Source organism: Canis aureus, chromosome 1 (assembly GCF_053574225.1).
Source record: "Canis aureus isolate CA01 chromosome 1, VMU_Caureus_v.1.0, whole genome shotgun sequence".
In the NCBI taxonomy this organism is placed as follows: domain Eukaryota; kingdom Metazoa; phylum Chordata; class Mammalia; order Carnivora; family Canidae; genus Canis; species Canis aureus.
Genome location: NC_135611.1, coordinates 17543665 through 17556563, shown reverse-complemented (window position 1 = coordinate 17556563; position 12899 = coordinate 17543665). Strand labels below are relative to the sequence as shown.

General features: G+C 43.4%; 1 protein-coding gene across 2 annotated transcripts in view; it reads left to right on the top strand.

Moving 5' to 3' along the window:
* Window positions 1-8443: 8443 nt before the first annotated feature.
* Window positions 8444-12899, top strand: part of LOC144310510 (O-acyltransferase like protein-like) — a 75021-nt gene continuing 70565 nt past the window's right edge. The window contains exon 1 of one of the 2 annotated variants that reach the window (XM_077891547.1): window positions 8444-8646. In XM_077891547.1, the coding sequence (XP_077747673.1) occupies window positions 8493-8646 (154 nt within the window). In that variant the 5' untranslated portion in view covers window positions 8444-8492. The remainder of the gene's footprint in view (window positions 8647-12899) is intronic. The other variant, XM_077891537.1, reaches the window with a different exon arrangement.

Sequence of the window (12899 nt, the reverse complement as noted above, 5' to 3'; positions counted from 1 at the left end):
CACAGCTGGTAAGTGGCTTTGCATATTAGAACCCAGATATTCTTGCTCTAAATCTTAGTGCTCGCTCTCTGTGTTTATGTACATATTGACAAATATTCACTTATTCAACAAATAAAAAGTATGTGCAAAACACGATACTAGAATTTTTGTTTGTGGCACTATGGCTCTTATAAGAAAGTGGAAGTCTCTACTCTTCAATACCCAGAAATGCTTGCAGCTGTAAAGTAAGCATCTATAAATGCCTAGTTGAGCATCCAAGAAAGTTTTTAAAAAAATGCCCTGAGATCCGAAATGAAGACGAAATTGAAATCCAGAGTAGAAAAACAGCACAGAATCCTGGAGCCCTGGGAGGGAACCCAGATGGCTCAACTGAAAAGAGAATTGGTGAACCGGAAGATCAGTCATGATGAAATTACCTGGAATACACCGAGGTAAGGAGATGAAATCTATAGAAGAGATTAGAAGCCAAAAGGACAAAATTACATAGTTGGTAGGAGTTCCAGAAAGAGGGAACAGAATTGGGAAGGACCTGTGTGGAAAATTTTTAGCCATTAAAGACAAGAATACTTGAGTTAACACAGCGAACACTGAGCAGAAATCCAGAGTGAAACTTGTGAGCTCTACCCGTTTGTCATTAGTGGCGGATTTGGATGAAGTTGTGGATGTGAGCACTTGAGAAACGGTATGTTCAGGCCAAAGGCAGAAACTGAGGCGTGCTCCATGAATTCTTAGGAAGCCCATGTCCTCTGTTGGATGGGGAAGTGGAGCTGAGGCTTATAGCGTAGGTTCAGGCCAACATGTAAAAAGCCTTGAATGATGGACTAGAATTTGTACTCCGACAGAGATGAGTTTTTTGGACAGAGGAGTGATAGAGCCAGACTAGTCAGTGGCTGCATTTAGGGTGGAAGATGGAGGAGCTTATCAATAAGGATAGGTTAGATTATGCAATGGTTAACAGTCCTAAATCTTAGTGTCTTAAAACAGCAAGGCTTGTTCTTGGTCACATTTGATGTTCGTTGTTGGTTGACTAGGGACATAGCTCCAAATCCCCTTTGACAAAGGGAAAGTGCCAATGTTCTGGCCCAGAAGTGAGAGATGTCATTCTTCACAGTTCACTGGCCAAAACTGGTCCCGTGATCCTACCTCCTCACAAGGAGGCTGGAAGTACGATCCTGTGTGCCCAGAAGGCAGAAGGCTGCACACGTTTGAACACCATAAATGGCCATCACAGTAATTGGCATAGGCATGGTGCTAGCCCAGCCATGGTCATGAGGACTTAACCCGAGGTGGTGAGAGTAGGCCTGGAAAGAGGCTGTGGTTGCAGGCGGCATTTCAGAGGTAGTACCAAGAGGATTCCATGCTGTGGGGCACAGAGGAAGGGAAGAGAAGTCTGACTTACTTGGGTGACTTCTTAGATTTTTTTTTTTTTTGCAAGGTTTAGATGACATAAATAGAAATACGAAAGTCAAAATGATAGCTAGATATGGGGAAGTTGGCACTTTAGACACTACAAGATATGTTTTTGCTGAAGGTGTGGTTGGATGATTTTATTTTATCAATAATTGAGTAACAGTAATGCATAAAGAAGAACACCAACAAGGGGATGAAGATTAAGAAAATGAGAAGGAAGATGTTGGCTTAGACTACATGGTGTAGACCACTTCCTCCCAGACACATTTCCTGCCAATTCTTGGCTCCTACTCCAGTAAGTATTCCAAAGAACAACTGTTCCATCCAAAGCTCCGGTGGGCATCTCTCTGGGTCAGCGGGCTAGTGATTTATGTCCCAGGATCTTTGACCAACAGGAAAATTGACTGTTGGAATCTTTGGCCAAGATTAATATATCATTTCATGTTAATGTGTTCATCATCCTGTGAGCACTGTGACTTTTTTTCTTTTAATGCCGAAGTGGAAGGGGGGAAAAAGGAAAATGTGTTTGAAGAATTAAGTAAAATAGGACTTAATGGAACCATTCGTCTATCCCAAATGGTCTGAGAATGATGAGGGATGTGCTAAATGTGGAGAGCTGCTTGTGGCATTTATAAATGTTACACAAAAAAAAACCACAGTCACTTGGGAAACATGATGAAAGGGTCCCCTGTTGGAGCTCTTCAGCCTAACGTACATTTCCTACACAAGGAACGTAGGTGTCGTTACCTTAAATACGTGGCTCCTAATCTATACAATTCTCTCCTTGCCTAAATGGACCCTTGACTCTTCTTTACTTTAAGTTTCTTCTTGCAGTTAACAAACCTCCTGTCCCTCCAGCGTTTATTGTAAACCTTTGGGATAGGACAGTGTGAACTTAGGTCTCTGCAAAGGAGAGACCTAGGAGCTTCTAGACTAGCCAGTTGTAATTCTATCGTTAGCAGTACCCCCAAACCTCTGATCTTGATTGAGTAGCCCCGCCTTGGTCCACATGAGTCGGCTTTGAAGCTCAATCTGAAACTTGGCTACTGCCAGTCTTCCCTATAAAACAGAACATTGTCTTTTCATATCCATTTTTGCCTTCTACTGTCCCAATAGATTTTGATGAACACTTCAGTGGACTCAAAATACTGGATGATAAAAGTTTCATCATATTAGCCTGTTTTTCTAGGAATGTGTTCATTTATATTCACTGCCTTCATTGGAAAGGTAGATCTGGGAGTCCCCAGCATTAGATCCTTTATGAATTAGGGTCTTAGCAGGACACAGCCAGCGCACAGAGAAAAGTTTCACTTTAAAGAAATTAAGGAAGGGACTATTACAGAAGTGCGGGCTGGAACAGGTGATAGATAGCAAGGCACTCGGGGACTTAGCAATGGTGGGGAGCCCTCACCTCCTTCAGGCCTGCTGAGCCGGGGTGGGTCTAGAGCCATGGAACAGGGCCTTGATCAGAGCCCTGGCAAAGCTAGAAGAGTGTAGGATGGAAATTATAGGGAGGCTGTTGAGACACTTAAGGATCTGTCTTCTGCTCCCATTGGTCAAAGCCAAATAAAAGCAAGAGAACAAGCAAGGCTCCGTAATCTCTTATATCAGTGTGCTGGGCACAGAGCAGGACAGAGAAGGACGCATGAAGGATCTGGGTGGAGAGACCTAATAATTGGAGACACCGAGCATGTACTTTTGGAAGCACCTGCCATATACTTGTTTTATTGTCCACATGCAGTTTATCCCCTATAGGCTTGCTGTTAGCTGCGTCAGGGTACTTTGGGTTCCACATTGGCTTTTTCTTTCTAATTACTTCTCCAGGTTTATCCTGGAATTATACCCTTTCCTTAGTGGTTATTTTTACCTAAGGAAACAGAATAGCGTTTCCCAGAAAATATTCTTTGCTAGTTTCCAATTCAATTTGCGAGGTTAGTTCTGACTCCAAACAGTACTATTTATAATGTTTCGCAGCATTCAAAGGAACTGATTATTCAATTTGCTTTGCTATTTTATTGCGAGCTGCTTATCCTGGAGCTTTTCTTATAATTGTAAATCACACTACTGTGGCAGTTCTGTTTCTAAAACAGTCCTTTGCAAGACTATGTATTTAGGGGAGCTCTATAATTACAGTCCACTATCACACTTCCAACTCAGTTCCAGAAAGTGTGGGTTTAGTCCAAGAGTAATTTTCTGACCTCCAGGTCAAGTCAAGTTGGATTGGTTATTTCTGAAGAATAAACTTTTTTTTTTTTTTTTTTTAAAGAACAAGGAAAACAGAGATCCGCTGACTGGAGAGGATGGTGTGATGTTGACAAGTCGGGAGAAGGCAGAGCTGCATGTGTCTTAGGGCAGAAGAGTGTCTCTCAGTAGGGATAATGGACATCTATCCTTGCTCTTGTCAGTTCTGCATCGGACCCCTTCCCGGGGTTGGGGAATGTGCCATGGCTTGAATCTCAGCAGGAGATGGGTCTTGCCTCCTCCTCCTGAAACCAGAAGGTCACTCTAACCCCCAGCAGCCGAACCTCAGGCATGGGTTGGCCACCACTTGGCCAAAATGATGCTTCTGCTTTGACTTTCAAGTGCAAGACATAAAAAAGATGGGACGCTTTGAATTCACTCATTCCGGTGGCATGGTGGCAATGACATTGCTCAGCATCTCTGTTAGCAGGCCATCGGTCGGCCTTCAAGGAACCACTGAACCGTTCGGGATCCAGACGATGCCAACATCATGGTGGGACATTCAAAGCTTAGGCTCCCGCTTCCCTCTGTGTAAGACACCATGGAAGCAGCATGACAGTATTGGTTATTTTTTTTTAATGATTTTTTATTTGTTCATTTGAGAGAGCACAAGCAGGGGGAGAGGCAGAGAAAGAGGGAGAACAGACTCCTCGCCAAGCAGAGAGCCTGACGTGGGGGTCGGTCCCAGGACCCTGGGAACATGACCTGAGCAGAAGGCAGATGCTTAACCATCTGAGCCACCCAGATGCCCCGGTATTGGTTATTTTAGAAGAGACTCAACCAAGGTAAACAAATGTGTGCCATCAATAGCCATGTAGACCCCAGCAGACCTGTCCCCACATCCTGCCCCCCCAACCCGAGTTGTTCCTGTCACACCCTGTTCCCATTCCCTTCCCAGGGCCTGGCACTGGCTGTTTCCTCCGCCCGGAATGCTCTTTGCTCAGTTATTATTCCCACATGGGCCTCTTCCTTTTTTTCTGGTTGGTTCCAAAGTCACCTTCTCGGAGAGCCTTTCCAGGTCCCCTTGCGGGACCAGGTCCCCCTCTGCCAGCAGCACACACCCCTTGTGGTATTTAGCAGCCCCGGTACATGCTCACTTGTCAGCTGTCTGTCCTCTGGATACATGTGCTGAGCTTCTGCATGAGCTCTACCTGCTTTGTAATCTGTGGTTGCCATTCCCTCTCATCAGAAGAGGCACAGCCTGAAAGCAGCAGGTTCTAGAACGTTCTCTTTTTCCTCATCAGGTTGATCCTTACTCTTGTTGGCAAAGACAAATGCTTGTTCCCTCAAAGTCAGTGCCAGAGGAAGAGCGGCTGAGTGCTCTTTCCTGGAGAGCTACTTACTTGAACAAAATGACCGTGGCATTAATAACAGCATCAGCTGATTGCTGCTGCCTCGGGAAATGATGAAGCCCTGCTTTCAGGAAGGGAATGCATAATTTACTTTCATGTCCTATTTTTATGCCCAACGCATTGCCTTGCATGAAACAGGTGCCTACAATGTCTTCGTTAAACAACCAAGTCTCCGTGAACCTCCACCGGTCATGATTTTATTTCTCAGGGTTTGGGACAAACACTAGAAGGGTCCTGAGCTATTAATTGCCCAAAAGTAAGATTCTCTTTTTCCTTTTACATGGGTGGTATTTTAAAAATCATTTTAGATTATTTTTATTACTAATGATTGAAACGTGGATGTGTGTTCCGCTCATTATGTATTTTCCCCCAGATAACAAAAGATGGGAGTATTTAACACTGAATTCTAAGAGCTGTACCAGTCCTAGTTTCAGTGACTATAGACCCATTGACAATGGAGTTGGAAATTGATGCAGGAATCAGAGGTTTTTTTGCTCATTCTTTTTTTTTTTTAAGTAATCTCTACACCCAATGTGGGGCTTGAACCTACAGCCCTGAGATCAAGAGTCGCATGCTCCATGAACTGAGCCAGCCAGGCACCCCTGTTTAGTTATTCCTAAATATGCAAATTATCTACACCTCTAATGTGGGGACCCCCCCCCTTTTTTTTAACATAGGAAGATAGTTAAGCCCAGGAGATACATTTGGAACTGAGAGCTCAAAAACTCTCAGTTGAATCCTATTCGTTTAGGACTCAAGAGCTCTCATTTAATCTTAAGAAACAACTGTGTGAGGGAGGATGGTTTTATAATTTCACAGATGGGGAAACTGAAGAAGTCAACCACTTAACCCTTGTTTCTGGTGCTAAATTAAATCTCCTTTTTAGTGGACATTGCTGCATTCTCTATATAGCTCCAGGTTGGATCTTAATCTTTCATTTTTTTTTTTTTTTTTGCATTGAACTTTCCATTTCTGCATCAATTTAAGTACAACTGTAGAGTGTGTGGTGACAAACTAATGCATTAATGGCGGGAAATAATTTTGAAGGAAGACTCCAAGGGTTTCAAGGTCAGAGAAGACTTTCAAGGTTGTTTGTATAAGAACCATTTGATGCTGGATCTCTTCTCTAACACCACGATCCAGTGTTCCTCCATTACTTGAGCACTTCCAAGGTTGGAGAGTTCTGTGCCATTTGAAAGAGCCCAGTTCATCTTTGGGTAGTTTTGGCTACTAGAAAGTTCTTTTTTATTGTTTTAAGTCCCAGAGTGCCTAAAGGGCTCAGTCATTTGAGTATCTGCCTTTGGCTCAGGTCATGATCTCAGGGTCCTGGGATCTAGCCCCTCATCGGACTCCCTGCTTACCAGGGAGTCTGCTGCTTCCTCTCTCTCCTCTGCTCATGCTCTCTCTCTCTCTCAAATAAATAAATAAAATCTTAAAAAAAAAAAAAAGACTGTCCCTTTGTAGTATTAGATCTGATGATCTATTTTTTCAAGGAACTACTTGGCCTGTGTACCTGAATCCTTTTTTCTTTAGTCCAATAACAATGACAAAGAATAATAGTAAGTTGTCACAATAGTTATTGTCTATTAAGGGTCTACTATGGGTCAGCCACTGTAAAGTCCCCTTGTGTATACATTATCTGGGTGTCTGGTGTATATACTATCATCTGCCATGTGTGCAAGGGGCATTTAGAATATAAACATAATAGCTAATACATCTCAAGTATTCATGATAGGCCAGATGTTCTCTTAGTATCTTAAATGTTTTATTTAAATTGCAAAATAACTCCAAGAGGTTGAGACTATTGTGATCTTAATTTTCCAGGGGAAGTAAACGAGCAGAGACTGCCCTGGACACAAATGTTAACTTTGCTCTTAGCTGTGATATAAATCCCCTCTCAGAAAGGCACAGGGGAACGAAAAGAGCGCAGTCTCTGCCTACATGGAGCTTCCAGGCTATGGGAGAGGGGAACACAGAGGAAGACATACTCCAGTGTGAGGGAGTGAAGGGAGTCTACAAAGGCAATGGGGCAGCACAGAGAACAGGCACCTCTCCTCACCTACGGAGAAGCCCAGGAGGACTCCTGGAAGAGCCAATACCTTAGGAGTGGTAAGGTAATGCCTAGGAGGTGGTGGGCTTGGAGAGGCGTACCAGGGACCTAGGGCATAGCATGAGCAAAGGAACAGAGGTGAAAGACAGTGGAGCATGTGTGAGGGAGAGTGCTCTGGTCTGAATGTTTGCGTCTACCCCCACATCCATATGTTGAAATCCTAAGCCCCAAAGATGGTGGTATTTGGGGGTGGGGTTTTGTGGAAGTGATTAGGGTCAGAGGGTGGAGGCTTCATGAATGCAATTTGTGTCTTTATAGAAGAGACTCCAGAAAGCTCCTTCCCCTGCTTCACCCTGTGAGGGCACATGGCCGTGGCCCTGGAAGAAGTTCTTCACCAGGATGTGATCGGGTTAGAGCCTTGATCTTGGACTTCCCAGCCTGGAGAACTGTGAGAGATGAATTTTTGCTGTTTATAAGCCACCCAGTCTGGGGTGTTTTGTTAGAATGGCCCCAACAGACTCAGACAAAGGGTAGCGGTCTGGGATGCTAGAGGCTGCCCTGAAGCCAACGAGCTGAAAGTACAACTGAGTCACGGCCACCCACACGGGTGGATGTGTTCTGGCTGTGTAAACAAGGTTTGCATCACATTTTAAATGTAGTTAGGGAGGTTACTATTTAAAGAAAGCCTTTCTGGAAAGAGAATATTGACAGCATGAGAAATCCAGATTCACACATTTGATGTTTTCCTAAAGTAGATGAACATCATTACCATGGCCTTTTGTCAGCATCATTTCCTCCCCAGGATGTGTGTCTGAGCCCCCACATGAGGAAGCAGGAGCTTATTTGTCCTACTGCAGGGCCGTCTCTTTCCGTGGGGGAGTTTATTCCTCCCACACCTACATCGCTCTCAAGTCCGGCAGACACATTCACAGATGCATGAGATATCCAGATGATCATGAAGAAGCCCTTCTTCGCTTGTGACTTAATCTCAGTGTCTTAGAGGTCGGATTCATAATCATTCCTGGGGTAAAAAAAAAAAAAAAACACAAATATTGCCACTTAACATCCGCCATAGATTTTTTTTTTTTTAAACCCAGAGACATTTACAAGAGCATCTGGCTGGGGGAAATCTGGCCTATCCATGTTAGCTGGCAGTGTTAATCTGCGTCGCTAAAGGGAGCCAGGTGGTCAGCGGCCCCCACATCCACAGCGCTGAGTTTAGTGAACAATAACAAGTTGTGTATAAATCGGTTTCCATGGTTTGTTCATCTCAGCTGCTTTGCAGGTGGCTGAGGACACACAGCTTGTCTCTGCATGTTAAGGAGTGAGCAATATGACAATGTCACATTTCCCCCCACCATATTAGAGACTGGGGTTTCATACATATAAGACTCTTTGTCCAAGAGGGGAGTTTTATCCTGACCAGTTAAGGGACAACGATGGTCCCGACTTTATTATTTTGTCTTTTCTCTTTTCTGTTTCAATTACCTTTTGTGTTTCCTGCAGGAAACATCTCTCTCAAATGCAGGCAAGACACTGATGAATTCCTTTCTGATTTGAATTCAGTGGAGCCCAAAGAATACGCTCTAAGAAGTAAGTAGGGTTTTTTTCTGTCCTGTTGAGTAGGTGAACACAGGGCAATCTGAGGTTTGTGCTGGGAGGATTCTGGAAAAACTTGATAATTAAAAACACAGAACCATAGATGGAAGGCAAGATGAGCCTCCATTTACGAATTGCTCCAGGAACCAAGGAGGGAGGAGGAATTTTTTTTTATTGCATAAGGGCAATAGAGGAAGTGGTATTTAATTCTAGCCAGAAGGAATCTCATGAGGACCAGCCTCTTAATAAGATGAGAACTGTTTATGAACTGTAAGGTGCTGTTTACTAATATTGAAGTTGGTAGCATTTTACTGTCATATGAGGAACTTTGTTTTTCTAGACATTTAGTCTGTTTTTGATCATGAATTACCTCATTGCTTAGGGAACCAGTTTTGCCCATTATGTATGTGACAATAAATTCTGAGGAGCTTGTTGGTGAAGGCTGGACTGACCCATGCTGGGAGAAGATTGACTGTAGCCAAAGCTCTTTGCATGTGGTAGGGGCAGACTCAGGCCACCGTCATTTATTTTTTGTTAGTTTCTCAAAATTTTTCTCACAAGTAAAGGGACACATACCTTCCTGCCAGAAAGGGGCAGGAAATCCGATTCTTTTTCAGTGGGGTCACCTCCTGGAGAATGATTCATTGTTGATGCTAAAGGAAACCACTAACAAGGAGAAACATAGAAACTCCATTCTCTCCAAAACTATCATGGCAATTTCCATTTGCATTTAAACACGACTGATTTATTTTGTATTGGAAAACAGTAGCAAATACACATCGTAAAGATAAAAGTTTTTCTCTAGTATTGGGGAATTCAGAGTAGCACACGATTGGAAGCAGTTGCCATTCTACACTGGATTGTATGTCCTGATATTTAATAAAACATTGGAAAATATATAAATCTAACTAATTCAAGGGCCATCTTCAAATCCCATTTTAGAATTGTTACAACACTTACTGAAACCAACAGGGAACATTCTGACAAACCTGGGCCAAACACGCTCGCCAAGAAAATCCCGGAAGGTACAGGGATTGGCTGAGACCGGCGGTGATGAGGTGGTGGCACATGTTGTCATTGTTAGTCACCCAGCTGTGTTGACACTTTCTTTGCCTTACAAGTTACTCCTGGTCACGTTCCAACAATATTCCATCTGTAGGGGCCTGGAAATTCTTTCACTAAAAAAAAGTTTCCCAAGGTGAATGGTCCAAGAAAGAATCGGATGATTTGTATACATGGTGATAGATGACCATTACTTAATTTACTAGAGGAATACCATCTGTAGTTGTTTTAATTGATTTGCTGTCTACCGTACCAGAGAATACTTGACATTGTTGCTTTGACATGTTGTCTGAGAGTTTTGAGCACAGAGCATGGTTCTGACCTTCCTTCTCGATATGGTTTTCCTGACAGTCATGTGGATGGAAAAATGATGTGTTCAGTATTTAGAGAGCACTTTTACATGGAGGACAGTTCCCAGCCTGTGAGAGGGTTGTCCTACAGAGTCCTACCTGCCCCACCACGAGCAGGGAGTTTTCTCTGTTTTATAAACGAGAAAATGTAGCTGCAGAGATGTAAAGTATCTTGCCGGAAATAAGTGGTAGAGATAGGATTTGAGCCCAGGTCATCAGATTCCCAAGCTTCCGCTTTATTTTTTTTTTTAAGATTTTATTTATTCATTTGAGAGAGAGAGAGAGAACGAGAGCAGAGGGGAGAGGCAGAGAGAGAGAGGGAGAAGCAGGCTCCCTGTGGAGCAGGGAGCCCAATGTGGGGCTTGATCCCAATACCCTGGGATCATGACCTGAGCCGAAGGCAGATCCTCAACTGACTGAGCCCCCCAAGCTTGCACTTTCAATCTCTGCCTAAAATAAGCAATGAGAGAGACGAGAAAAAACATGGCAAAAAGGAATACAGCAGAACCACATGTAAGGGGAATATGCAGAAGGAACAGCAAGAAAGAAAGTTGTAGAAGAATGAGGGGATGTAAAGGTGCCAAACATGCAAAATAAGGTGCTGTGTGGCTCAGGGAGACATGTATGTGTCAGACAGACAGTGGAAGAGATGCATGAGGATGATGATCTCCAAACTGAGTTAGACGTGGCCTCGGAGTGAGAGCTGCTCAGGCCAAGGGTGTGACTGAGGTCCCCTCAGATGTCAAATGATGAGTCATGTTTCATTTCTTAACTTGGGCAGTAGGAACATAGGTGTTTCTTATTTTCGTCTTTATGCCTTTTAACATATTAAATGTCACATAATCATGTGTTAAAGCTCCATCCCCAAGCCAAAGCACTGAGATGACAGCAGCAGGATCTCTGATAATGGGCGAGGGTCTGAGGAACACAGTGGGGAAAGAGGGTTCGTGAGAGTTCAGGGGAAACCCAGGCAGGAATGGTCTTGCAGGAGGGAGCTGGAGTCGTGGTTGGTTGGGGCGGGGAGAGACTGACATTAGAGCCAGATACCAGCCAGCTGCGGTGGGGGGTGGGGTGGGGGTGGGTGAGGGGGTAGGTCAGGGTGTGGAGGGTGAGGGGGGGTCAGGGGGAGCAGAGGGTGGGGGGTGGAATGGAGAATGCATTAAGGAGTATAGACATGACTAGAGGGACGAGTATGGTGCTGGGACTCCAAACTGGAGTTCCATTTCTTTCTTTGCACCATCTCTTTCCAGTTGCTTTCCAACACACATCCATCATCTCAAAGGGAACAAAAGCAATCAAACACTATTTGTGTGCCTTGATTTTGCCACCCTCTCGGGTCACCATCTGGTTTTTATGCCTCCTTTGTTGCTAAAGTTCTTGGTTTTTTGTTTCTTGTTTTGCTTTTAAACTCCATGATCCACTGCAATCTACATTCAGTTTCACATCACATACAAACGTGGCCCCCTCAAAGACCTCTGGCCTCCTCCCTCCTGGATAATCATTTTTCTGCCTCTCAATTACCTTTTTCCATGACCACTATGGCATTATCTGCCTTCCTCCTTAAATGCATCTATTTCTCTCTTTTCTTTTTAATGATTTTATTTTTTTTTATTCATGAGAGACACAGAGAGAGAGGCAGAGACATAGGCCAAGGGAGAAGCAGGTTCCAAGTATGGAGCCCGATGTTGGACTCAGTCCCGGGACTCCTTCTGTGAGAATCAGTTGGTTATATGTGGAATTTATAATAAGTTTTGTTGATTTCATTATTATTTTTAATTTGTGTGGTTTATGGGCTGAATTGTGTTCTCCAAAATTCACTTGTTGAGGTTCTAACCCTAGTACTTTATTTCAGAATGTGACTCTATTTGGAGGTAGGTCTTTCAGGAGATCCTAAATGAGGTAAAATGAGGTGATGAGAATGGGTCCTAATCCCATCTGACTGGTGCCCTTATGGGAAGAAGAGATGAGGACATGATACTCACGAGAAGGACCAGGTGAAGACACAGGGAGATGATGGCTATCTATAATCAAGGAGAGAGGACACAGAAGAAATCAACCCTGTTGACACCTAAATCTTGGACTTCAACTCCAGGACTGGGAGAAAATCCATCTCCATTGTTTTAAGCCACCTCATCTGTGGTGTTTTGTCATGGCAGCCTGAGCACATTAATATAGTGTGCTATACATCTTTTATATCAGTATAACTAATGATAATCTTCCTATTTTATATATATATAAAGTTTTTTATATATATATAAAATATATAATAATGTAGAAATATAAAACATAATGTGGAATGATGATGTGGAATATATATATATTCGGAATATATATATATTCTCAATTTGGGTAGAGAGCAGCTTATGAGACATGGACCACCACTGCCAAAGCCCCATCCAGCTGCTAGCTGAGCCCTTAGGAGCTGGACCTAAGAATCTGAATTTCAATTTCAGCCTCTTGTGAATTTTGATAATTGTGATGGTTAGATGAAAATAGGGACATTTTCTGGTAGTTACTGGTAAAAATATAAGTCAGACAAGTTACCAAAAGTAGACACAAAACCCAACCCCTTCATATTAGCTTGTTGGGGCTACTGTCATAGTTGGGGGACTTAAGCAAGAGAAATCAATATTCTCACAGTTCTGGAGGCTGGAAGTTGAGGACCAAGGTGCTGGAAAGGCTGGTTTCCTCTGAGACTTCCGTCCTTGCTTGCAGATGGCTGATGACACTTTGTCCTTGGTGTCACTCTGTATGTACAAATATGCTTGTCTATGGACACCAGTCAGAGGGGATTAGGCCCCATCCTAACAGACTTGTTTTCACTTAATCACCTTT